General features: G+C 44.8%; 1 protein-coding gene across 1 annotated transcript in view; it reads left to right on the top strand.

The window, feature by feature from the left end:
• The window catches only part of LOC147124799 (phospholipid-transporting ATPase ABCA1-like), a 182,355-nt gene that overhangs the window by 135,247 nt on the left and 23,773 nt on the right, over positions 1-23,335 (top strand). The window contains exons 34-47 of the mRNA XM_085993395.1: positions 1,948-2,053; positions 3,876-3,950; positions 5,311-5,480; positions 6,704-6,881; positions 9,066-9,181; positions 12,516-12,660; positions 13,485-13,608; positions 15,986-16,115; positions 16,685-16,805; positions 16,912-16,974; positions 18,197-18,303; positions 19,240-19,381; positions 20,377-20,511; positions 23,025-23,128. Coding sequence (XP_085849521.1) covers positions 1,948-2,053; positions 3,876-3,950; positions 5,311-5,480; positions 6,704-6,881; positions 9,066-9,181; positions 12,516-12,660; positions 13,485-13,608; positions 15,986-16,115; positions 16,685-16,805; positions 16,912-16,974; positions 18,197-18,303; positions 19,240-19,381; positions 20,377-20,511; positions 23,025-23,128 — 1,716 coding nt within the window. The remainder of the gene's footprint in view (positions 1-1,947; positions 2,054-3,875; positions 3,951-5,310; positions 5,481-6,703; positions 6,882-9,065; positions 9,182-12,515; positions 12,661-13,484; positions 13,609-15,985; positions 16,116-16,684; positions 16,806-16,911; positions 16,975-18,196; positions 18,304-19,239; positions 19,382-20,376; positions 20,512-23,024; positions 23,129-23,335) is intronic.

Genomic DNA, 23,335 nt, shown 5'->3' with positions numbered 1-23,335 from the left:
CCAAGGCTCCTTCGGCAGCACCTCCCAAACCTGCGACCTCTTCCACTTAGAAGGACAAGGGCAGCAGACGCATGGGAACACCACCACCTCCAAGTTCCCCTCCAAGTCACACACCATCCTGACTTAAAAGTATATCACCAATCCTTCATCGTCGCTGGGTCAAAATCTTGGAACTCCCTCCCTAACAGCACTGTGGGATTACCTTCACCACACGGACTGCAGCGGTTCAAGAAGACGGCTCACCACCACCTTCTCAAGGGCAATTAGGGATGGGCAATAAATGCTGGCCTTGCCAGCAACGTCCACACCCCATAAACGAATAAAAAAAAAAACTTATTTTGATTGGTATGACTGGCTACCTCCATATTTTCCAAGTTATGCTTTTTACTGTCATCCTCATTCTTCAATTTGCCACTTTCCTTCAAATTAGACTACTACTTCTCTCCAGTGTGGCCCCACGTTTATGGCCAGGACAATGGTCTTTTACATAGAATTTACAGTGCAGAAACAGGCTGATGTGCCTCAATAATCCCGAGACTCGATGTTAGCGAAACAAAACAAGGCTTTTATTAACTTAGAAGATAACACGCAGTGGAGAGAGGTATCTTCCCTGGAGGTCTGCAGTACTGGCTGTGAGGCCAGACTGAGCTGGCTTACATAGAGGCCAGGTATGGGCGGAGCCCTACACACAACACATTCCATACATTCCAATACACAATACAATGGTGAGGAGAAACCTGAAACCAACCACAGTCACAGGCAATACAATGGTAAGGGGCAACCTGAAACCAACCACAGTCACAGGCAGTGATGAATGGAATATTTCATCACACAGGCCATTTGGCCCAACTGGTCTAAGCTGATGTTTATGCTTCACACGAGCCTCCGACCGCCCTACTTCATCTAACCCCATCAACATATCCTTCTATTCCTATTTCCCTCAAGTGTTTCTCTAGCTTATCCTTAAATGCCTCTATGCTATTCACCTCAACTATTCCTTGTGGTAGCATGCTCCATATTCTAACCACTCGCTGGGTGAAGAAGTTTCTTCTGAATTCCCTGTTGGATTTATCAGTGACTAACTTATAATTATATCCTTTGCTCCCCTCCTTAGCCCTTTGGCTATTGGTGGATGGCTATGATATGACATGTGGACATTTATTTGTAAATCATAATTTACACTGTCTTTTAATTTCTCCCAGAAATTGAGCATGCCACAGTTACTCTGACTTTACATAGAATTACTTTCACTGGTCAAGTGGCTGTTTAACTAATTAAGCAGCATTTTGTCGGTGCTTTGGGGTTAGTCACTCGGCTGCGGATTCCTTTTAGCTCAACTGAGCACCCAGAAAGCGCACTGACTACAGTTGTGCAGTCCCGCGCTTTTATAAAATGCTGTTTGTGTGCAGAAAGGAATTTTACCTCTTGTGTTCGTTTCTTAAATTTCCCGCTCCTTCTTACTGCCCTATATGCAACACAAGTTTAACAATTTGTATTGTTTGGAAGCTTAGAAAGAGTCTCCTCCCTTCTCTTTTATGGCAACCCCCCTGAGCATTAGTGCATGAAAGCTGAAACCCACGTACACATTTACAGGGACCATAGACAGTCCTGATGCAGTGCCTCTATAAAGTGTTCTATAAAGTACCTTAGATAGGAAGAAAGTGGTGAATTTGGATTCATGTAGTTGAAGCTCAGGAATGATGAATACCTCACACAAGTAGTAAGAAAAAAAGGCACTAACTGGAGGACTAGGTGAAACTCCCCTGCACCACTATCAAAATTACGTGTGCCCAAAGTCATTGGAAAGGTTCTTTGCAGAGCACCAGCTGAGGACATTTGAAGATCAGTGGGCCCCCCATAGCACGGTACTCCGACAACCCGTTGTGACAAAGGGATTTCCACTGCTACAAGTAGAGGACCAGCCACTGATTTGTTCTTGTCATCTAGGTATGGAGGATTTTCACTGGGGGGAAAGAGTTCCCAGTTCCTGCCACCAAGGGAAGAGATCACTCAAGCCATACTCCAGTTAAAGCAGGCACTTGATTTGACACAGGTTAGTGCTGGATTTTTTGCAGTTAAATACTTTGTGATATAATCTTGAACAGTTTTGGTCAAAATCACAGAAAATCAAAACCGGTTGATCAACACAAACCAGTTTTATAAACAGTAATAACAACAGAAAATGCTGGAAAAACTCAGCAAGTCAGGCAACATCCGTGGAGAGAAATTTGAGTTGACGTTTCGGGTTTGACCCTTCTTCAAAACTGGAGAGAAAAGGAACTGGATCGAAGGCAGGGCTGCGATCGGACAAAAGAATAAAAGAACCAAAAGAAGTAAAAGAGATTAGAAGCTAGACGAGATGGTAATAGGCTGTGATTAGGTGTAAAGTGTACTGGCAGGGCAAAAGATAGCTGCCAGGTGTGAGAGAGAAACAAAAGGAAAGGGGGGGGGGGGGGGAAAGGAAAGGAGTGGAAAAATATAAGTGAAAATGAAATAGGGGCCGAGGTTATGATCTGAAATTGTTGAACTCGATATTGAGACCGGAAGGCTGCAGAGTGCCTAATCGGAAGATGAGGTGCTGTTCCTCGAGTTTACGTTGAGCTTCCGTGGAACAGTACAAGAGGCCAAGGACGGTGAGGTCCGAGTGGGAATGGAGCGGTGAATTGAAATGACAGGCGACCGGAAGCTCGGGGTCACCCTTACGGACTGAACGGAGGTGTTCCGCAAAGCGGTCACCCAATCTGCGTTTGGTCTCCCCAATGTAGAGGAGACCGCATCGTGAGCAGCGAATACAGTAGTTTTGTTTCCAAGGTAAGCTATACCTGTTCTTCAGCCCTCCTTGACGTACACCTCTACTACCTGGCAGCGTGTTCCCAGGCCTCCAGCAGTAGTCCTATAGACAGCTGTAAGAAACATGAGATACCTACCATTCAAGCTGGACTGTCAGAATTAATTTTCACTCCCCCTGCTTGGTGACACCATGCCTCCCCTCTGTGTCCTGTCACCATGAGGCTCAGATTGGGAACTGAGAGAGGAGTTGAACCTGCCTCCTCCCACATGGTGGCACTGAGTGTTAGTGCTGTCAAGCTCAACACCAATGCACAAACTACATGGACCAAATGCAATTTTTTTCTTCATTCTCAGGATGTGGGCATCATTGGCAAGGCCAGCAGTTATTGCCCATCCCGAGTTGCCCTGAGAAGATTTGATACAATGAGTGGTTTGCTAGGCCACTTCAGGGGGTCCAAGAAGAAGGCCCACCCCTACCATCTTGGGACATCTAGGGATGGTCAATAAATGCCAGCCGTGCCAGCGATGCTCATATCCCAAATAAAATAAAAAATAACTGGCACACTGGCTGTTTTAGTTTGCTTAATTGCAAAATAGCCCCGCACATGGCAAAAACAAGGACACATGGGATACGTATAGTACAATGCCACCAACTCTAAACTGACTGCAATTGGGGGAATTTCAAATTTGTGATTTGGTTCAGTGCTGCCTCTAGTTTGAATAATGTTCTGGTAAACTGGCTAAACTATTACCTGACATGTAAGGAAGCTTATCAGGCTAAGGACTGGATTAAAAAGCTTGACCAACAATTATCATATCTACAAGGTAGAGCATTCTCAGAGCCCAGACACTGTGGGCGCTGATCAAGCTTTGCTTTGGGGTTCATAATGTCATTCAAACCTCCCGCATCCACAGTCTTGTAAACCCCTCTGAGCGGCTCCTTATGCCTTACGTTACATGATGGGTGCGGTGTGTCTTGTGGAAGGTGAGCAGCCATTTACTTCTGCATCCCACTAAACGGCAGACCCAGCTGAAAGTATTTGCACAGTTAAGATCTGTTAAAGGTTATACTCTTTATCCTACAGGGCAGTGCCTCCGACCGATTTATGAGCCAGCTCCCAAAGTTTGTGTCCGGACTAGACACAAAAGATAACGTGAAGGTAAGACTTGACATATTAGAACTTGGTGAGGGTCCGGCATTCTACCAGTCAAGCATTTTAAAATCCGGTGCTCCTTCCCTGATCTAATAATTCTTTGCTTTTGAATTTAGAAATATAGAAAACAGGAATTTAGAGAAATCATGTTTGTGTGTTATTTGACTTCTATTGGAACTGAATTTGTGATCGGAGGCTTCCCGCTGGTGGATGCCGCCGATCATCAAACAATCTACGCATTTACCTGGTGGTCCGGGAGATACGGAGGCTTGCGATCCTGGGCCTCTCCTGGTAGAAATGGGTAGAGGCCCACGTATCCCAGGGACGCAGGCGGTTCGCAAGCACCCCTGGGATCACGTGGGCCAGCCCAACCAATGAAATAAGAGAATCCCCATTCATACTTTTGGGGATTCCATACGTATGGAACTGTCATAAGTATGAATGGGGATGACTTAAAAAATACACAAACACATGAAATAAATGTAAAAAAAATTACATATATGAAATTAATTAAAATGGCATTTAATTTTAAACAAAAATGTAATTTTTTGAAATTTTGTTGATATGTTTTAATGGGGCTAAAAATAAACTTACCTTATTGGACAGGGTTTTTAATATATGAGTGAGTGATAAAATTTTATTTTTCTATTTTTTAAAACGCTTATGCTGGTAAAAGCAGGCCTTACACCTGCTTAAAAAAATAAAACAAAATAATTCAGAGAATACCAAAAAGAAAATGACAAGCTTTGCTGTTGCCCAGTGTGGTTAGGACACCATCTGGTGGTGTAGAGCCCTATAGACCAAATGGTCTCAGATACAATCCTCTAGTTTATGCTGATTTTGCCGATCTTGGCAAGGACAGCAGTTTAGATGGTACAGCTAACCTCAGCATCCCTGGGCTAGGGTTAACCAGGGTTCACGTACCTAATTGTTGATGTCAGCTGGTGTGTGTGTGTGTGTGCGCGATCGCACGTGCACATACGTGTGGACGTCAAACGAGGGTAGGATTGGGCTAAACTGTGACGGCCCCCCCGAGCTCAAATAACCTACCAACACTCACTGTTAACCTCACATGTGAAGAATGGCCACTTGGGTGAAGCACTGACGGGCTGTCTGGTGCCGATGGAACGGCAACCCAGCAAGAGTCAGCGACTTCAGGAGACGAGGAAAGAAAATGGGCAAAAGAGTGCAATAGAAATCAAATCGCACCCAAACAAGGAGCAGTATTAAGCTTTGTTGAAAAATAACATACTCTCACATGGGGCGGATTACAGGTAAAGCAGGCTGTGCACTTGCCCTAAGGTTACAGCGAACCCATGTCGTTAATGGTGATGTTTCACACTGGCCATTTGGTTTTGCCATTTAGATCTGGTTTAACAACAAAGGCTGGCATGCCATTGGTGCGTTCCTGAATGTCATGAACAACGCCATTCTGCGTACTCATTTAGCAGAAGGAGAAGACCCGAGTATCTATGGAATCACTGCCATCAATCATCCACTCAATCTGACCAAAGAGCAGATCTCTGAGGTGGCCCTGTAAGTACCTGCTTCTTGTCACCTTCACTGCAAACCATCTTAAGACCAATTAAATTGCTCTCGCCTAAGACTAAAAAAAAAATTTGTTTGTTTGTAAAACATTGCAAAGCTGTTTAGTTTTGTTTTGTGCTGTGGATTTGCACTCACAAGAAACTCCAGACTGACAATGTACTGCATATTTCTGTATCCATTCTTGGGATATTGGCGTCGCTGGCAAGGCCAGCATTTATTGCCCATCCCTGGTTGCCCTTCAGAAGGTGGTGGTGAGTCGCCTTCTTGAACCGCTGCGGTCCGTGTGGTGAAAGGGCTCCCCTAGGGAGATGCAGGATTTTGACCTTCCCTAAATTGGGTTTGAACCACGGGACCATGCCTACGAAGGAACTGGGTTGAGACTCCTCACATGCAGTTCATGCGAGACCCTTCGAGCTGGCAGTGAAAGGAAACATTAGTGACAGCAGTTGGTGCCAGATTAATTCCCAATTCAGTAGTAAAAGGACAGTGAGCTAAACCACCGTGCCACCCACCTCCCTCTCGCCAGCTTCTGTTCACACTGGACTATTTTCCTTCTGGCTGTGGCATCTGTGAATTGAATTGGGGCTCACATCAACCTATAGAATTCATGATATTATCCAGTGGAAAGGCATGCCAACTTATGCCAGCTGCATTCAAATATAAGTCCCAGTGGTGAAAGGAGCATGTGCAGACACCCTTGGGCACCGAGTCCGCATGGTATCTCTCTGCCTTGTGAAGACAGAATTTGGGTAAAAGTCAGCAGTCAGACACATAAGAATGTTACAGAGTTCAGTTTAAGTAAATTAATAAAGCAGTGTCATTATTTGCAAATTATTTAAAAAGTGGGAAAGCTCTTTAAGTAAATGCTTGACAGAATTAACATGGTCAGTGAGGTGATGTTACGTTGTGCTGATCTGTGCAAAATCATAGTGATATGTTACGCTAGTATTTCACCAGGATGAGATGTCCCTTTAAAATTCATCAATGTTGGGGCAGTGTACTGGCACTCAGTCTCATGGAGTGAGAACAGAAACAGATTTAAGGGCAAGATTGGAGAAGAGGGGCCAGTGCTTGGCATCTTCTGGTGGTCAGTTGTAAGGGGGGTATTTGTACCTGCAGCTTAACCAATTCCCCATTCAGACGCCCCTCCTTTGTTCGATGTACAGAACCATTTGTCTGTCTGATTTTACAATGTTGTTTGTGCGTTGCAGGATGACCACTTCCGTGGATGTTTTAGTTTCCATCTGTGTGATCTTTGCCATGTCCTTTGTCCCGGCAAGTTTTGTGGTTTTCCTGATTCAGGAGCGGGTCACCAAAGCCAAACACATGCAGTTCATCAGTGGAGTGAAGCCGGCCATCTACTGGCTGGCTAACTATGTGTGGGATATGGTAAGTCAGGAACTTTAAGCCCCATTGTCCATGAAGTGCTTCTTACCAAGATATGTGCAGCAGGTTCAAGAGGGAATTGGATACATATTTGAAATGTGTTGGGCGATGGGGAAAGGGCAGGGGGGAGTGGGACTAATTGGAGAGCTCTTTCAAAGAGCTGGCACAGGCACAATGGGCCAAATGGCCGCCTCCTATGCTGTAAAATTCTATGAGGTTTCATTGGGAGTAAATTTCTCACCGGGTGATTCTTCCTGCTTGATGGAAGAGCCGCAGAAAACCTGGAGTAGTGGTGTTTACACCGCCTTTCCGCGGAAGATATCGTGAACAAATGGGAGAAATCCCACCCGGAAATTCGGCCACTTTATTTTGAGGGGAAATTCACAGTCCCTCTTGTGCAGATATATTTGCTAATGTGTGAAGACTACTTTATACTCATCTACTCCTTGTTCTCAGAGTGGTCAAGGGTTAAAGCAACCCTTATTTATAATATGAATAGTTAATTCACCTTCCGAAGGATTGGTATTACATGACAAATAATATCCAGCCGCAGCAGTGCCTTTGTGTCCCAGAATCTGTCCACAGGTCTATTTAAGGACCTGGAAGCATAACCTTCTAGAGAATGAACAAAGTATGTCACAGAATGAAAACTCTGTTCCTTCATTTGTCAGCACTTGCAACTTGCAGTTCTTTTACAATTCTGAATGAATTACGATGTACTTGTCCATGTTTGGCGAAAGCGTCTTAAACCTTACAGGTGTAAGAAAAAGACCGTCATCCAAACCCCTGGCTTGTAACCACTCCAAATGCCCACTGCCTCCAGGTTAACGCTCTCTTCTTCTTCTTCCCTTCTTCTTAGGCAGTCCCTCGGAACCGAGGATGACTTGCTTCCACATTAAAAATGAGTTTGCAGGTGACTGATGAGTTCAATGCGGGACCTACAGTCTCTGTCACAGGTGGGGCAGACGGTGGTTGAAGGGGCGGGTGGGTGGGGTGCTTGGGTTGACGGGCGCTCCTTGCGCTGCCTGCGCTTGGCTTCCGCTTGCTCCCGGCGAAGAGACTCGAGGTGTTCAGCACCTTCCCGGATGCTTCTCCTCCACTTTGCACGGCCTTGGGCCAGGGATTCCCAGGTGTCAGTGGGGATGTTGCACTTTTTCAAGGAGGCTTTGAGGGTGTCCTTGAAGCGTTTCCTCTGCTCACCTGGGGAATATCTATTATTCTTTGTGTTACACTGCTGCAGTACCTGCTGCTGCAACTGGTGTGTTTACATAGCATGCCGCTGTCCTCTAGTGGTAGCAATCAAGTACTGCAAAAGCACATTGCTCACAAGCATCAGCGGTATTTTATTAACTGACATGCCAGATCATGAACTGCGGAGTAAGGATTCACTTGGTCATCATTTGTGGTCACACTGTAAATGCATTTGTGAAGATTTCCTCGGTTTGGTGTTTCTAGCAAAATCGTAAGCACGTTCTATCCGAAGCAGTTCATAATTTGGCTGGAAGTATTGATCAGAAGAGTAAATTCACGTACCAACCAGAGGAATTCTTACTCCTAAGTCTGGATCAGTTGAGGTATTGGGCTAATGTCCATGAGGAAAGAGACAGGATTCAGTTGCTGGTATCACACCATCTTCATCTGGACATTTATAAAGAAGCATATGAGGTTTTAAGCTGTGGGTGTCACAGCCCATATCCACTGGCCCCAGCCTTCAGCAACTAGGATAGCAAACTAGATGTCACCATGTATCAGCCCTGTGGCGTATTTGAGATGGTTTATCTTGAGCCTTCCTGTTTGTCATCTCCCAACTGTGGGTTGCCTGAATACTTAGATGATTGTTCCGACTTTCTTAAGACACACCCAACTCAAAGATCTGCTTGTGCCGGTTGATTTCTGGTAGAGCTGCTTTTATTTGGCAGTAGACATTCTTGATTTGCCATTATGTTCTTCATCGTGTCCCCTTGTTTTTGAGGTTTACATGAGGTTTCTCTAAATTGATGTATTGTAGTATTGAAAGAATATGATGTCCTGAATGAGCTAAGGATGCAGAACTGAAGGGGAATAAAGTCCAACTATTCCTAGAGAATCTTTAAAAATAAACTGTAGCCAACGAAGCATGTTATTTACCATAAACCCGTTGATGAAATATTACTTTTAATCACAAATTTTGGTCTCATTTCCTTGCAGTGTAACTATGTGGTTCCCGCCACCCTGGTCATTCTTATTTTCATCTGTTTCCAACAAAAGTCCTACGTGTCCTCCACAAATCTGCCTGTGCTGGCTTTGCTTCTCTTCCTCTACGGGTAAGTCAATGCATTGGTTATTGTTGGGAGATATTGTGCTTATTCTCAGTGGGTTATTTTTGGAAGGAGGGACGGAACAAAATGGCTCCTGAGCTTCAAAGCACACAGAACTCTATAGTTCACTTTCCCGGAGAAAACCCACGTGCCTTGCTGCCTGCCCCTTTGTATTGAATCTCAGCTCTACTCTTGCCCCCCATCACCAGCCCCTGCCACCTCCCTCCCCCCCCACCAGAAACACACACACACACACACACACTGGGGGTAATCGTGACTTTGTGGGACTGTGAATCGGCAGCCCGATTTACTTTTCTCCCAGTTTTTATTTCCATTGACTTTAATAGACATAATAATAGGGAGAGATGTAACTCGCTGTCACCCTTTTTACACTATCGCACAAAGTCAAGATCTAAGAAAAAAAGAAATACTTGCATTACTATCGCACCTTTCACAACCTCAGGATGTTGCAAAGCACTTTACAGCCAATGAAGTACTTTTGAACTGCAGTCACTGTTGTAATGTAGGAAAAACACCAGCCAAATTGTATACAGCAAGGTCCCACAAACAGCAATGATATAGAATCATAGAATGGTTACAGTGCAGAAAGAGGCCATTCAGCCCATCGAGCCCATGCCGGCTCTCTGCAAGAGTACTTCAGCTAGTCCCACTCCCCGTCCTTTCCCCGTAGCCCTGCAAATTTTTTCCTTCCGGTACTTATCCAATTCCCTTTTGAAAGCCACGATTGAATCTGCCTCCACCCGCCTTTCAGGCAGTGCATTCCAGATCCTAACCATTCGCTGCGTAAAAAAGTTTTTCTTCATGTCGCCTTTAGTTCTTCTGCCAGTCACCTTAAATCTGTGTCCTCTGGTTCTCGAACCTTCCGCCAATGGGAGCAGTTTCTTTCTATCTATTCTGTCTAGGCCCCTCATGATTTTGAACACCTCTATCAAATCTCCTCTCTACCGTCTCTGCTCTAAGGAGAACAACCCCAGCTTCCCCAGTCTATCCACGTAACTGAAGTCCCTCATCCCTGGAACCATTCTTGTAAATCTTTTCTGCAACCTCTCTAAGGCCTTCACATCCTTCCTAAAGTGCGGTGCCCAGAATTGGACACAATACTCCAGTTGAGGCCGAACCAGTGTTTTATAAATGTTCATCATAACTTCCATGCTTTTGTACTCTATGCCTCTATTTATGAAGCCCAGTATCCCGTATGCTTTTTTAACCGCTTTCTCAACCTGCCCTGCCACCTTCAACGATTTGTGCACATATACCCCCAGGTCTCTCTCTTTGCACCCTTTTAGAATTGTACCCTTTAATTTATATTGCCTCTCCTCGTTCTTCCTACCAAAATGTATCTTCACACTTTTCTGCATTAAATTTCATCTGCCACGTGTCCACCCATTCCACCAGCCTGTCTATGTCCTCTTGAAGTCTATCACTAGCCTCCTCACTGTTCATTATATGTCATCTGCAAATTTTGAAATTGTGCCGTGTAAAGGACAAGATCATCTGTTTCAGTGATGTTGATTGAGGGATAAATATTGGCCAAAACAGTGCCATAGGATCTTTTACATCCACCCAAGGGGACAGACCGGGCTTCGGTTTAACGTCTCATCTGAAAGACGACTCCTCCAACAGTGCAGCACTCCCTCAGTACTGCACTGAAGCGTTAGCTTAGATTATGTGCTCAAGTCTCTGGCTTAAACCCACGACCTTCTGACTCAGAGGAGAGAGCGCTACCACTGAGCAATGGCTGACACATCACCATGAATTTACCTGGAGAGGGAAAAGAAATGCACTGGTCCAGCATATTAATCCTCCAGCTGGTTGTGCTTTTCCTGAAAATATATACCTGGATTCCATATAACACTGCAGTCTCTACAGACCTAAATTACAGTTGTGCTAATGTCTAGTTAGATAATAGGGTGCAATTTACATCTTCCATCTACGCACTAGTAAAATTATATAGAAAAAAGTGCTTTACACAGCACAATATTTTATAACTAGTATTTGCGACTTAAGATAGCCTACTCCTGTTCCTGTGGCCCACCCCTTGTAGCAGTTTAATTGAGACTGTCACACTCATTTCATGAAGGTCCCTTACAACCAACAATGAGAGGTGGCTTATCACATCAGTCTGAGCTCGATTCAGTGTGCCTTATTCAGTCCTCCTAGCTTCGTCCCTTCTTCTTTCAGGTCCTTTCCCTTCAGCATGCACCATAGTATCATACGGCGCAGAAGGAGGTCATTCGGCCCGTCAAGCCTGTGCCCACTCATTGAAAGAGCGATCCAATTAATCCCACTCCTCTGCTCTTTCCCCAGAGCCCTGCAAAGCTTTCCTTTTCAAGTATATATATCCAATTCTACTTTTGAAAGTTACTATTGAATCTGCTTCCACCACCCTTTCAGGCAGTGCATTCCATCATTCCCTGGTCAAGACATTTGCCAGGCCTCCTGCTCCCAAGTCACTGCCAATGCTGCTGATGAATAGTGCAGAAGCGTGGCACAGAGTGGCTCAGTGGCAGGTTTGTTTTCCTGAGTGTAAGGTGGCTGAGATGAGAAGCTAAGCATGTGGGAACTGTGATAGGAAGCTGTGTCTCCAAGCTTCTTTACCCAGCACATTGTTGCATCAAGACACAGTGGTGCCTCCACAGCCTACTTTATTAATATAGAGGAGACACACTGTGCCCATTCAGTGAATAACATCACTCATGATTTGAAATGGGACTTCTAGTATTAGGAACAGCAGGGAGTGGGAACGTAACCAGAAAACCATGGAAATGTACAAATCCAAGAAGTTACTTCTGGTTCAGTGTTGAGCCAAAAATGATTCCTAGTTTTGTTTGATAGAAACAAAATATAACGCCTTTCAGACCCTTGGCATGAATTACTTTGAAGTGCAGACATTGTTGTGATGTAGGCAAATGTGGCAGCCAACTTGCGCACAGCATGGACCCACAAACAGGAGTGAGATAAATAACCAGCTAATCTGCTTTTGGTGGTGTGGGTTGAAGGATAAATGTTGGCCTGGAAACCAAGAGAACTTGCTGCTCTTCTTCAAACAGTGCTATGAGATCTTTTGCATCCGCCTGAAAAGGGAGACAGCAAGATCTGAAAGGTGGCATCGGCCGCAATGCAGCACTCCCTGCAGTACTGCACTGAAGTATCAGCCTGGATTTCTGTGTTTAAGTATCCGGAGTGAGGATTGAACCCACCACCATCTGCCTCAGAAGCAAGAGTGCCACCACTGAGGCAAGCTGGTATGGTCCTCCTTATTGGGCAATGTGACCATGTGCCTGTGTGTTATAACTAGAGTGTCTCCTTCTCTTCGCAGGTGGTCCATCACGCCTTTGATGTACCCAGCATCCTTTATGTTCAGGATCCCCAGCACTGCCTATGTGATATTAACTAGCGTGAACTTGTTCGTCGGGATTAATGGCAGTGTGGCAACCTTTGTACTGGAGCTGTTTAGCAACAATGTAAGTTACTGAATACTTTCACTTATTGGGTTATCGATCACTTGTAAAATGGTACAGCGCCAAGCTGGCAACTGAATGTTTTCTCGAGGAGTTTCGCTTGATCTTATGATGAGAGAAAACGTATCCATTGGCAACGATGCACAGTTTAATGATTGTAAAAATCGGATAATCCAATGAGACAAGTATCTATCAGTTGTGGCATTGTGTGCAATGTAAATTGTATTACCAATGAGATTCATTGGCACTAGCAAGAGTTATATGCATGACAGCATAGTTTATCACAAGTTATATGTGTGATTATATAACATCAATGGCATGTGTTATATGCATGATGATATAACGTAGCACCTGCGGCAGCAGGAGTTGTATGCAGATAAATACAGGTGGCACTCAGAAGGTTGTACTTGAGTCTGGTATTCTTTGCCTGAACAAACCGATTGATTCCCGCCCATACACACATTAGATACAAGCGGGCGCTGCTGGATTCTGTTGTTACTGAGCGTGATAGTTACAGCCATCACTCTTTTAATCTCTTAAACAAGCAAATTCTTCCAATTACAAGGTCATTGCTTTGAATCTACTTCACTAATACACATTCCCTCATGCTGTCGCCTGTGTGATGATATCACTGGTGTTTAAGGCAGTCTAATAAGTGATTGTGATGGTTTTGGCTGTGTGTATCAAATCATTCAGCTGGACTTTCTGGAATAGCCAATTGAAGCGATAATAATAATTTGCTTTCTTCCTGTATGCATAGCACTTACAACTTGCTGAAACAAAACTTTTGTCCAGCATTTATTTAAATGTATTTATTGTTGTTGCAGAAACTGAACAGCATTAATGAGGTTCTGAAATCCGTGTTCCTGATCTTTCCTCACTTCTGTCTGGGTCGTGGATTGATCGATATGGTGAAAAATCAGGCCATGGCAGATGCCTTGGAAAGATTTGGTGTGTAATAGTTTATTGATTTGTCTTTTTACTTTAGAATCCTGAGTGCATTAGGTGTTGGAAAAAAAATCTGCCTTAAAGTATGGCCTTTGCACTAAAGAGTCATGTTCAATTTTGGTCTCTTTTTTTGAAGACCAGAATGTTTAAGGAGCTGAATGTAACGTCAATTTGAAGTGATGTGACACAGGGTAATTGGTGCCTGTGTTGATTATTTTAAACTAAGCTTAATGGCACTGGGGATTGTTGTACACTTGGGGTAGCTTCTGCCGTTCTCGTTCCTGGGTCACAAGTTGTGGGTTCAAGATCCATTCAAGCCGCATTTTTAACTCTGGGCGGGAGCCGTGCAAGAGGGGCCTAGGCCAAGGCGGACGGCAAACCGTCTGGACCTTGGCAGCATGAAGCCCGGGAGATTTAAGTTCCTGAGCCTACCTGTCTGTCAGACTCCCGCCCAAACCCGGCAGGAAGTGTCAGCCCTGCATTTGTCCATTTTTCAATAGTGACTGCACCTCAAATTAATTAATTGTTGAAATGCTGAGAGACCTGATAAGGTGCATTAGGAGTCCAAAACGTAAATGTTCCTCTTCACTGGGAAATTGGCGTCCCATTGGTGCAGTGAAGCGAAAAAGAGGCAAAGTCCTATTACATCTGGTCTCCGCCCCCTTTTGCATCCGGCTGGGATTTCCCAATTGACATCATGGATCTGCGGCTGTAGTAGTTACAGGCTCAAGGTTCCCAAATCTATAGAGTGGAAACATGTGCATGAAGAGGCAGGTGGTGTTCCTGGCCTCCTTTCCTTATTTTGCTCTGACTTAGGCTAGTGGATGCCCCAGTAAACTGGAGGGTAAGCAGGGCTCCCGGGGGAGGCCGTAACCTTAGCATGCTTCGCTCCCCCGCCCCCTTCACCTCCCCCCCCCCCCCCCCCCCTCTTGATCCAGAAGACAATCTGAAGGCCTCAGGCTGCCCTCCAGCCATGACAAGAAGCACTGTTGGTGCCGACCAGGAGCACAGCTTCAGGCCTCTCAGGCTTGCATCCGTGTTCCTGATTCCTGCTTGACTTTCAGATGCCAGGCCCTGCCAAGGGACTATCTGTGCTGGCAGTGTGCCCAGTCCATACAACATGGCATCAGGACTCGGTGACTTGTCCACTTTGATTTCTGCTAATTGTTTCAGAATCAACTCCTTTTCTACAATTATCGCTCACAATATATTCCACATCCTCCTCTAGTACGACTACATGCTTATTTCCACCATCATTTTGAGCCAAGATATTTATTAATATGCCCACCATACCTTCATCCTCCTCAACTAGAATCCCCACTCCATCCCTCAGCAGTCCAACCTTTATTTATTTTAATGTTCAGTATGCCTTATCTCCTTTTATATTAGCTGGTTGACTTTCTTCATAATCCCTTTTTACCCCTTTTGATCTCCCTTTTCACTTCCACACTACACTTCCTATATTCCTCATGATTTTCTTTACTGTTGTTAGCCCCAGTGTTATATGCCTCTGCACTTCTGCAAATAGTCTGCGGGAGCTCAATAAAACAAATCTAAATCAGGATGTTAAACTTGCATGATAATTGCTCCCGGCCCAGAGCTCTGCAAGCTCGGGGCGCATATCAGAAATTTAGGTTTGCGGCCTGTGGTTTTGCATCCATTAATTTTTTTTTCCCCAGAGCGCATCGTATTTTTTTTTAAGTTTCTTGATTTTACTCTTGTCACGGGCTGTAGAAACAGTAAATATCTGCTGATAGCACTGTGACTGCTTCAGGTACCTCAGCATCAGCAAGGCATACTGACTGATACTTAAGTTGCGCTTGAAGTTTTTAATCTTGCATAATAATGCAGCAAATGTAGTAACAACGCCCTCAAAAAATCATTGCTGCATTTCTATGCTGCAGAACGTGTCCCGAGTCATGTAAAAAGAGTCACAGAAATGATACTGCTCCAAAAAGGATCTTGCTCCAAATCAGCAATGAGAATCCTCCCTATCTCTGTGGCCTCTTGCAGCCCTACAACCCTCCCAGATCTCTGCGCTCCTTAAATTCTGGAATCGTGAGCATCCTCGATTTTCATCGCTCCACCATTGGCGGCTGTGCCTTCAACTGCCTAGGCCCTGAGCTCTGCAATTCCCTCCTTAAAACCTCTCCGCCTCTCTACCCCTCTCTCCTTTAAGTCACTACTTAAAACCTACTTTTTTGACCAAGCTTTTGGTCACCTGTCCTAATATCTCCTTATGTGGTGGCCCTGTGTCAAATGTTGTCTGATAACGCTCCTATGAAGCTCCTTGGAATGTTTTACTATGTTAAAGACACTGTATAACTACAAGCTGTTTTTGTTTTGGGGTGCACTTCATGATGACTCTGTTCTTCGGTAGGTGAGAATCGTTTTGTCTCCCCGCTTTCCTGGGATCTGGTGGGAAGGAACCTGTTCGCCATGGCTGTGGAGGGAGTGGTTTTCTTCTTCATCACCGTCCTGATTCAGTACAGATTCTTTATAAAACCGAAGTAAGTGGTGCCAGAAGCGAAGAGCGGTGGGAGGAGGCTCGTGTGGAGCATAAACACCGGCATAGACCAGCTGTGCCAAATGGCCTGTTGCTGTGTTGTAAAATTTTATGTAATTCTATCTAAGTAGCAAAGACTCTTACCCCGTATCTCCTCTTTCAGAGCTGCTGAATAAACCATTACATTAAAGTCGGAGGAGTTGCTTTTGTTATTGATTAACTTTTTGTATCTATGTTACCTTCACATTCTACCACATTAATTGAATTTATATAGCGCCTTATTACACAATGCCTTCCACTCAGTGAATTACTGTTCAAGCGTAGACAGTTGTGTAGGGAAATGGACACCCATTCAGTACCAGCAGCACACAATATCTAAATGCATTTGATTTGTATTTAAAATAAGATTGTATCAATGTGCAAAACGTAATGAAAAAGAAAGTAATAGGACATAGGGAATATTTTATTCTGTATCCCTGTTCAATTAAAAAAATATGACTGGCATATGTTGTTGTTGGGCATGGTATTGCCGCAGAAAGTGGAGGGTTAATGCCTTTTGTGGCCTTTGTCTAGACCCACGTCTGTAAAACTCCCAATGCTGACTGATGAAGATGAGGATGTGGCCAAGGAAAGGCAGAGGGTCCTGAGTGGTGGGTGTCAGAATGACATCCTGGAGCTGAAAAGTCTCACAAAGGTGAGTTGTGACGAAGTCTTTTGAACAGTGGAGTGATGCTGGACTGATTATGTTGCCATTTTTGTAGATGTGTTATGCTTCATTAACAAGTGAGCTTCTGTTACAGATTTACAGGATGAAACGGAAGCCTGCAGTGGACAGACTTTGCATCGGGATCCCTCCGGGAGAGGTAAGGAGCACTGAGAAATGCAATTATAGAAACAAAGAATCTGCCAGCACAGAAGGAGGTCATTTGGCCCGTCACGCCTGTGCTGGCCCTTTGAAAGAGCTGTCCAATTTAGTCGCACACTCCAGCTTTTTCCCCGTAATCCTGCGAATTAGTCATCTTCAAGTACACATCCAATTGCCTTTTTGAACGTTCCTATAGAATCTGATTCCACCAGCCTTCCAGGTACTGCGTTCCAGACCTTAACAACCCTGGAGCCCATTACTGGAGCCAATTCAAACATCACTCCTTGGAGCCCAGTGTTAGCCCTCTGACACGTTTAAAGGAGCCCCCCCCCTCACTTTATCGGGAGGTGTTCAAGGAGGCGTAGGAGCAGAGTCTTGTCAGCAAACATGAACTGTAAAAGCTCCATGTTGGATGCTTTCTGATCCAGATTCACTGTGCCACAAAGAATCGGGAGTAACAACAGACCTCTTTTGTAAAATAAACTAATACAATGAAAGGAAGGCTCTTGAGGGGCAATATCTTTATCCTGACACAATTTTTAACACAAGACAATTTTGAATGCTGCCCGGGCTGGAATGTCTCTCACTGGTGGAGAGATATTTCACAGAAAACGGCCCCCATCATAGGCTGAGTGTGTCTAGCTGGACATTTCAGCATCAACTCCAGGAACACTGCCACTGGGAAAAAGGTAGCTCCAATAGGAAGACCAGATAGAGATAAATTTTTTAAAACTTGCATTTCTGTAGCGCCTTTCATGACCTCAAGACGTCCCAAAGCGCTTTACAGCCAATGAAGTACTTCTGAAGTGTAGTCACTGTTGTAATGTAGGAAACGCGGCAGCCATATTGTGCACAGCAAGCTCCCACAAATATGACGAGATAATGACCAGATCATCTGTTTTGGTGGCTTTGCTAGAGGGATAGGGTTAAAAACATATAATAAGTAGATTGCCTGGGTATTTAAAGTGTTGTCTTTTATTTTCTCCTTGGGGAGGGGGCAGGAATTTGATAAGTCGTCAACTCCAGAGCGCCTGATCCTGGGACGTTCCTTTAAAAGGCCAATGGGTACGTTAGGAGTCAGGAAACATGATTGAGTTCTGTGACGAGTGCCCTTTTCCTCTGAGCTTCATTCATTTTGTTGAGGTGATAAGATAATTCGATAGCTGTTCGTATCCGGAACTCAAGCAAGTTTTCTGATGCTGGTGTTTCTCCCATTCCAGTGTTTTGGGCTGCTAGGGGTGAACGGTGCTGGGAAAACAACAACCTTCAAGATGCTGACCGGTGATAGTTATGTAACAGGAGGAGAAGCTTTCCTGAATGGACACAGGTAGGAGTGCATGTGGTTCATTGTATCTGAGTGCTCAGAAATAGTTAGTTTGCCACATAGTAAATCTTTCATTATGTATCTGCAATGAAAATGCCTGAGTGGTTTATGGTTAGCATTTTAGTGCTTGCCTGTAGCACGAGGCTGTTGTATTTCAGTTAGTTTAAGCATCGGAGATTTTCATGCCCCTTCTGTAAATGTGCTCGTTTCCATTCTTTGCCGATCGTCCCATCTATATTGAAGGTGGATTTAGCGGCTGCACCTGTGCAAGGTTTGCATGTGCGCTGTTAGTGCAAAGTGACACTCACATCTTTTGTTATTCTAACTGAGACCTTCCCCGATGTCTGGGATGGGAGGATCCAGGACTAAAACGACACACCCTGACACTGTGGCGTGTCATCTTTGAAGTGTAGTCACTGTTGTAATGTAGGAAACACGTCAGCCAAGTTGTGCACAGCAAGCTCCCACAAATGTGATGAGATAACGACCAGATCATCTGTTTTAGTGCCATTGATTGAGGGATAATGTTCTAAACATATAAGTAGATCGCCTGGTTGTTTAAAGTGTTGTCTTCCAACTTTGCTGCTGCAGGGACTCTGTGACATTTCCTCCCAAGGAGGTTTGCATTGGCTCCAGAAGTACTGGTCCCGGGTTGTTTACACAATGGCGTTGCCTTCTAATGATATTTGTAGTATTTACTTTTACGTAAAAGGGATTGGGATCTTAGGAACCTGCAACCACTCAGCTTTCTTGTACTATCTTAAATTTGCCAAATTAGCTGGAAGAACACAGTAAGATCCAGAGCGAATCTGGATTTGCAGCTGAAGGGTGGAGACTGCTCTCCCCGTGCCAGATTGCTGCTCAGTAGAGTGTGTAACAAAAGAGTAGGTTGCAGAGGTTTTACTAAAGAAATGCTCTGGGTTGGTTTCTCTGCTACAGTATTTTATCCAACATGGACGAGGCCCATCAGAACATGGGTTACTGTCCTCAGTTTGACGCCATCAATGAACTGCTGACTGGCCGCGAGCATCTGGAGCTTTACGCACTCCTGCACGGAATTCCTGAAAAAGAAATCTGCAAGGTAAAGTAGTGCACCAGAATTGATAGCATAAAGCGTGTAGTCGATCTGAGTGACATTGCTTCCAGTAGTTCGTGCTTCCAGTAGCTCGTGCTGTTGGGTTTTACAGAAATGTGTTGAGCAAGTTCCCCTCCTGTGCTATGGTGGGAAACAAAATGGTTTCCTTCTCCCCTCCCACCATCCTCTCTCATTCTGTCCTGTCCTGAAGATGATAACAATCACCTACATTCTCATTCTTGTGCGAGCTCGAGGCAATGAGTGTCCGTCGGGTATTCAAGCTTTCGGGAGGAGAGGACAGATGAGCCTGATCATATTACATAGTATTTACAGCACAGAAACAGGCCATTCAGCCCAACAGGTCCATGCCGCTGTTTATGCTCCACACGAGCCTCCTCCCACCCTACTTCATCTCACCCTATCAGCATATCCTTCTGTTCCTTTCTCCCTCATATGTTTATCTAGCTTCCCCTTAAATGCATCTATGCTATTCACCTCAACCTCTCCCTGTGGTAGTGAGTTCCACATTCTAGCCACAATCTGTTCTTATTGTCACCTGAAGTCCACACATGCGCTTTTTCAGCTGGGTAACAAATAGGAGCGGACAGCTTAACGACTTTTTTTTCCTCATACCTAACTGTTGTGTTCCTCCCCTCACTCAGCCTGGCTGACATCAACTACCTGTGCCCAGACTAGCAATTTAACCGGAAACAGTCCCCAGATGGACTATTTGCAGGTCCTGGCTTTTCCATTGATCCGACAAAGCCTCAATTTTAGAATGCTCATCCTTATTTTCCAATCCCTCCATGGCCTTGTCCATCCCTATCTCTGTAACCTCCTCCAGCCCAACAACCCTCCAAAATCTCTGCACTCCTCCAATTCTGGCCTCTTGCACATCCCTGATTTTCATCGTTCCACCGTTGGCGTGTTTCTAGTTTGCAATCGTGGAATGGTTTTGGAGCAGGTTATTTGTGCGCACTGACTGTTTTCCTTTCCATCAGGTTGCTGAATGGGGGATCCGAAAGCTGGGAATTATTCGATATGCAGACAAAAGAGCCGGCAATTACAGCGGTGGGAACAGGCGCAAACTCTCCACCGCCATGGCTCTGATTGGGGGGCCTCCTGTGTTATTTCTGGTGAGTATTTCACACTGTTCACTTACGTCCTGCCTGACTGTCAACCTCTTGTACTGAATTTGGACCCAATGAGTGGAAGCAGAGTACTGCAGAAAAACAATAGTAAGCTCATAATGATAGAGAAAATCGGGATTAACTGTTTCCACTGGCAGGAGGGTTGGTAACCAGAGGACACAGATTTAAGGTAATTGGCAAACGAACCAGCGAGTTGTTATGATCTGGAATGCATTGCCTGAAAGGGCGGTGGAAACAGATTCAATAGTAACTTTCAAAAGGGAATTGGATATATAGATGAAAATGCAAACAATGCAGGGCTATGGAGAAAGGGCAGGGGGGTGTGGGATTAATTGGATAGATCTTTCAAAGAGCCAGCACAGGCGCAATGGGCCGAATGGCCTCCTAACTCAATGATTCTATTATTCTAACCTAGCACTTGTCTTACAATCTTACTTGCAGTAACAAACTTGCCATTGCCTAGTTTGCCGGTTTTAATGGGGGAGAGTTTCCGCAGGGATTCTCCCCCTGGTCCACCATAACTCTGGCGTAAGCAGCATTTACACCGTTTCTGACTCATCCGATGACATGGCGGTGGGAGAACCCCGAGGAAACTCTCCCCCAATGTTTTATGCTTAGTTTACGCCCATGGAAGAGGCAATTCGTCCTTTTCTTAAAGAGACTATCTTACAAACCAGCATATTGGTGTAAAAATAATCTAATGTGTTTGTATTACACCACCTTCTGTGCTATTTTATATAGGTTAACCCGATTAAAATAAGGGGGATAATTTTGACTTTGGGTGATAGCGATTCAGCCGCCCATCATACATCTCTCCCGATTTTCATTTCCAATGGGAGAGATAAGGAGTGTGATGGAATACTCTCCACTTGCCTGGATGAGTGCAGCTCGAGCAACACTCAAGAAGCTCAACACCATCCAGGACAAAGCAGCCCGCTTGATTGGCACCTCATCCACCACCTTAAACATTCACTCCCTCCACCATTGGCGCACCATGGCTGCAGTGTGTACCATCTACTAGACACACTGCAGCAACTCGCCAAGGCTTCTTTGACAGCACCTCCCAAACCCATGACCTCTTCCACCTAGAAGGACAAGGGCAGCAGGCGCATGGGAACACCACCACCTCCAAGTTCCCCTCCAAGTCACACACCATCCTGATTCAGAAATATATCGCCGATCCTTCATCGTCGCTGGGTCAAAATCCTGGAACTCCCTCCCTAACAGCATTGTGGGAGTGCCTTCACCACACGGATTGCAGCAGTTCAAGAAGGCAGCTCACCACCACCTTCTTAAGGGCAATTAGGGATGGGCAATAAATGCTGGCCTTGCCAGCGACGCCCACAACCCATAAATGAATTTTAAAAAAATTAAATAACGTGCGGCTGATCCAATATCGCCCGTTTTACATCATTGTCGAAAGCCAAAATTACCTTGAAGGAATCATAGAATACAATCATAGAATAATGCAGCACAGAAGGAGGCTATTCAGCCCATCAACTCTGCGGCGGCTCTTTCGAAGGGCACTCCTGTTAGTCCCACTCCACTGCATTTTCCCCATATCCCTGTAATTCTTTTCTCCTTCAGGTATTTATCCAACTCCCTTTTGAAGGCTACTATTGAATCTGTATCCACCACCCTATCAGGCAGTGCATTCCAAATCCTAAGGAATTTAAAGTAAACCAGTTACACAGTTGTACACAAACTCCACCAATCGCAAGTTCCACCCTATAAAATCTCAGTCACACTGGTTGTGCCCCTTCAGGTGTGAAGCATATAAAAACCTAGACACACCTGATTATACAGTGCTTCAGCTCCATTCCTAAAATAATCAAGTCCTAAGGACATAAACCTACATAATATGTTACCCTCTTTATATTACTATCATGTGCAAACACGAGCATCACTTCAGGAATATGGATTGTAGGTTAAAGGGTCGCTCGCTGATGCCAGTTATCTCCAGTTTGCAAATACACAAAATTCCTCTCAGTGCAATCTTTTTACAAATCAGTTAATGTGTTCGGGTGAAATTCCCCTGTTCACTATTTTAATGAAGTCATTAGCCTGTTCAAAATAAGCCAGTTAAAGGCTTCAATAGTAAACTCGGGCGGTACACATAAAATGTGTTGCAAATAACGCATCATGGAATTTCAGCCCCCCGAGTTTGGAACATTGTAAGGTTGGCTGTTGTGCAGATCTGCCACTGTACAGTAAAGAAGCACTTTGGACTCATGGCGCTATATCAATGCAAGTCTTTCTTTCTTTCAAAGGTAAGGAAAGAGCTTTTACATGAAGATGACATCTATGAACTGGTGCAGATGTCTACTGTTTTTTTTAAATGTCACACATACTTGATTCCCTGAAATCACCATCATAGCCGCACAGTGCCCCTTTAAATAATCGTAGCCATCTATTAATCCTTATGCTGCTGAATATCCTGACAACAAATGCAGTGATTAACATTTTAAACCGAGAGTCTGTTTCATTGTCTAAAACAGGATGAACCCACAACAGGGATGGACCCGAAGGCGCGGAGATTCCTGTGGAACACAATTCTCAGTATCATTAAAGAAGGGAGGTCGGTGGTCTTGACGTCACACAGGTAGGTGAATGGAAAGCACCGCAGAGTAGAAATGTTTGACTTGTGTCCGGCCGTCTGAGGTACAGTCCCCGCCGCTTACAGCGCCATTTGCCCGCGATACGCGCTGCTCGTTGTAACCTCATGGCCAAGATGCTGGAGGTGGCGGGCAAGGCAGAGCGGGACAACAGGAAATCCATAAAAGTCCTTAAAAATTGCATGTTTGGGGAG

The sequence above is a fragment of the Somniosus microcephalus genome, chromosome 1 (assembly GCF_052327205.1).
Source record: "Somniosus microcephalus isolate GS21.2 chromosome 1, FLI_Smic_1.0, whole genome shotgun sequence".
Classification (NCBI taxonomy): domain Eukaryota; kingdom Metazoa; phylum Chordata; class Chondrichthyes; order Squaliformes; family Somniosidae; genus Somniosus; species Somniosus microcephalus.
The sequence above is the reverse complement of the archived record's forward strand: the minus strand, read 5'-3'. Positions and strand labels throughout refer to the sequence as shown.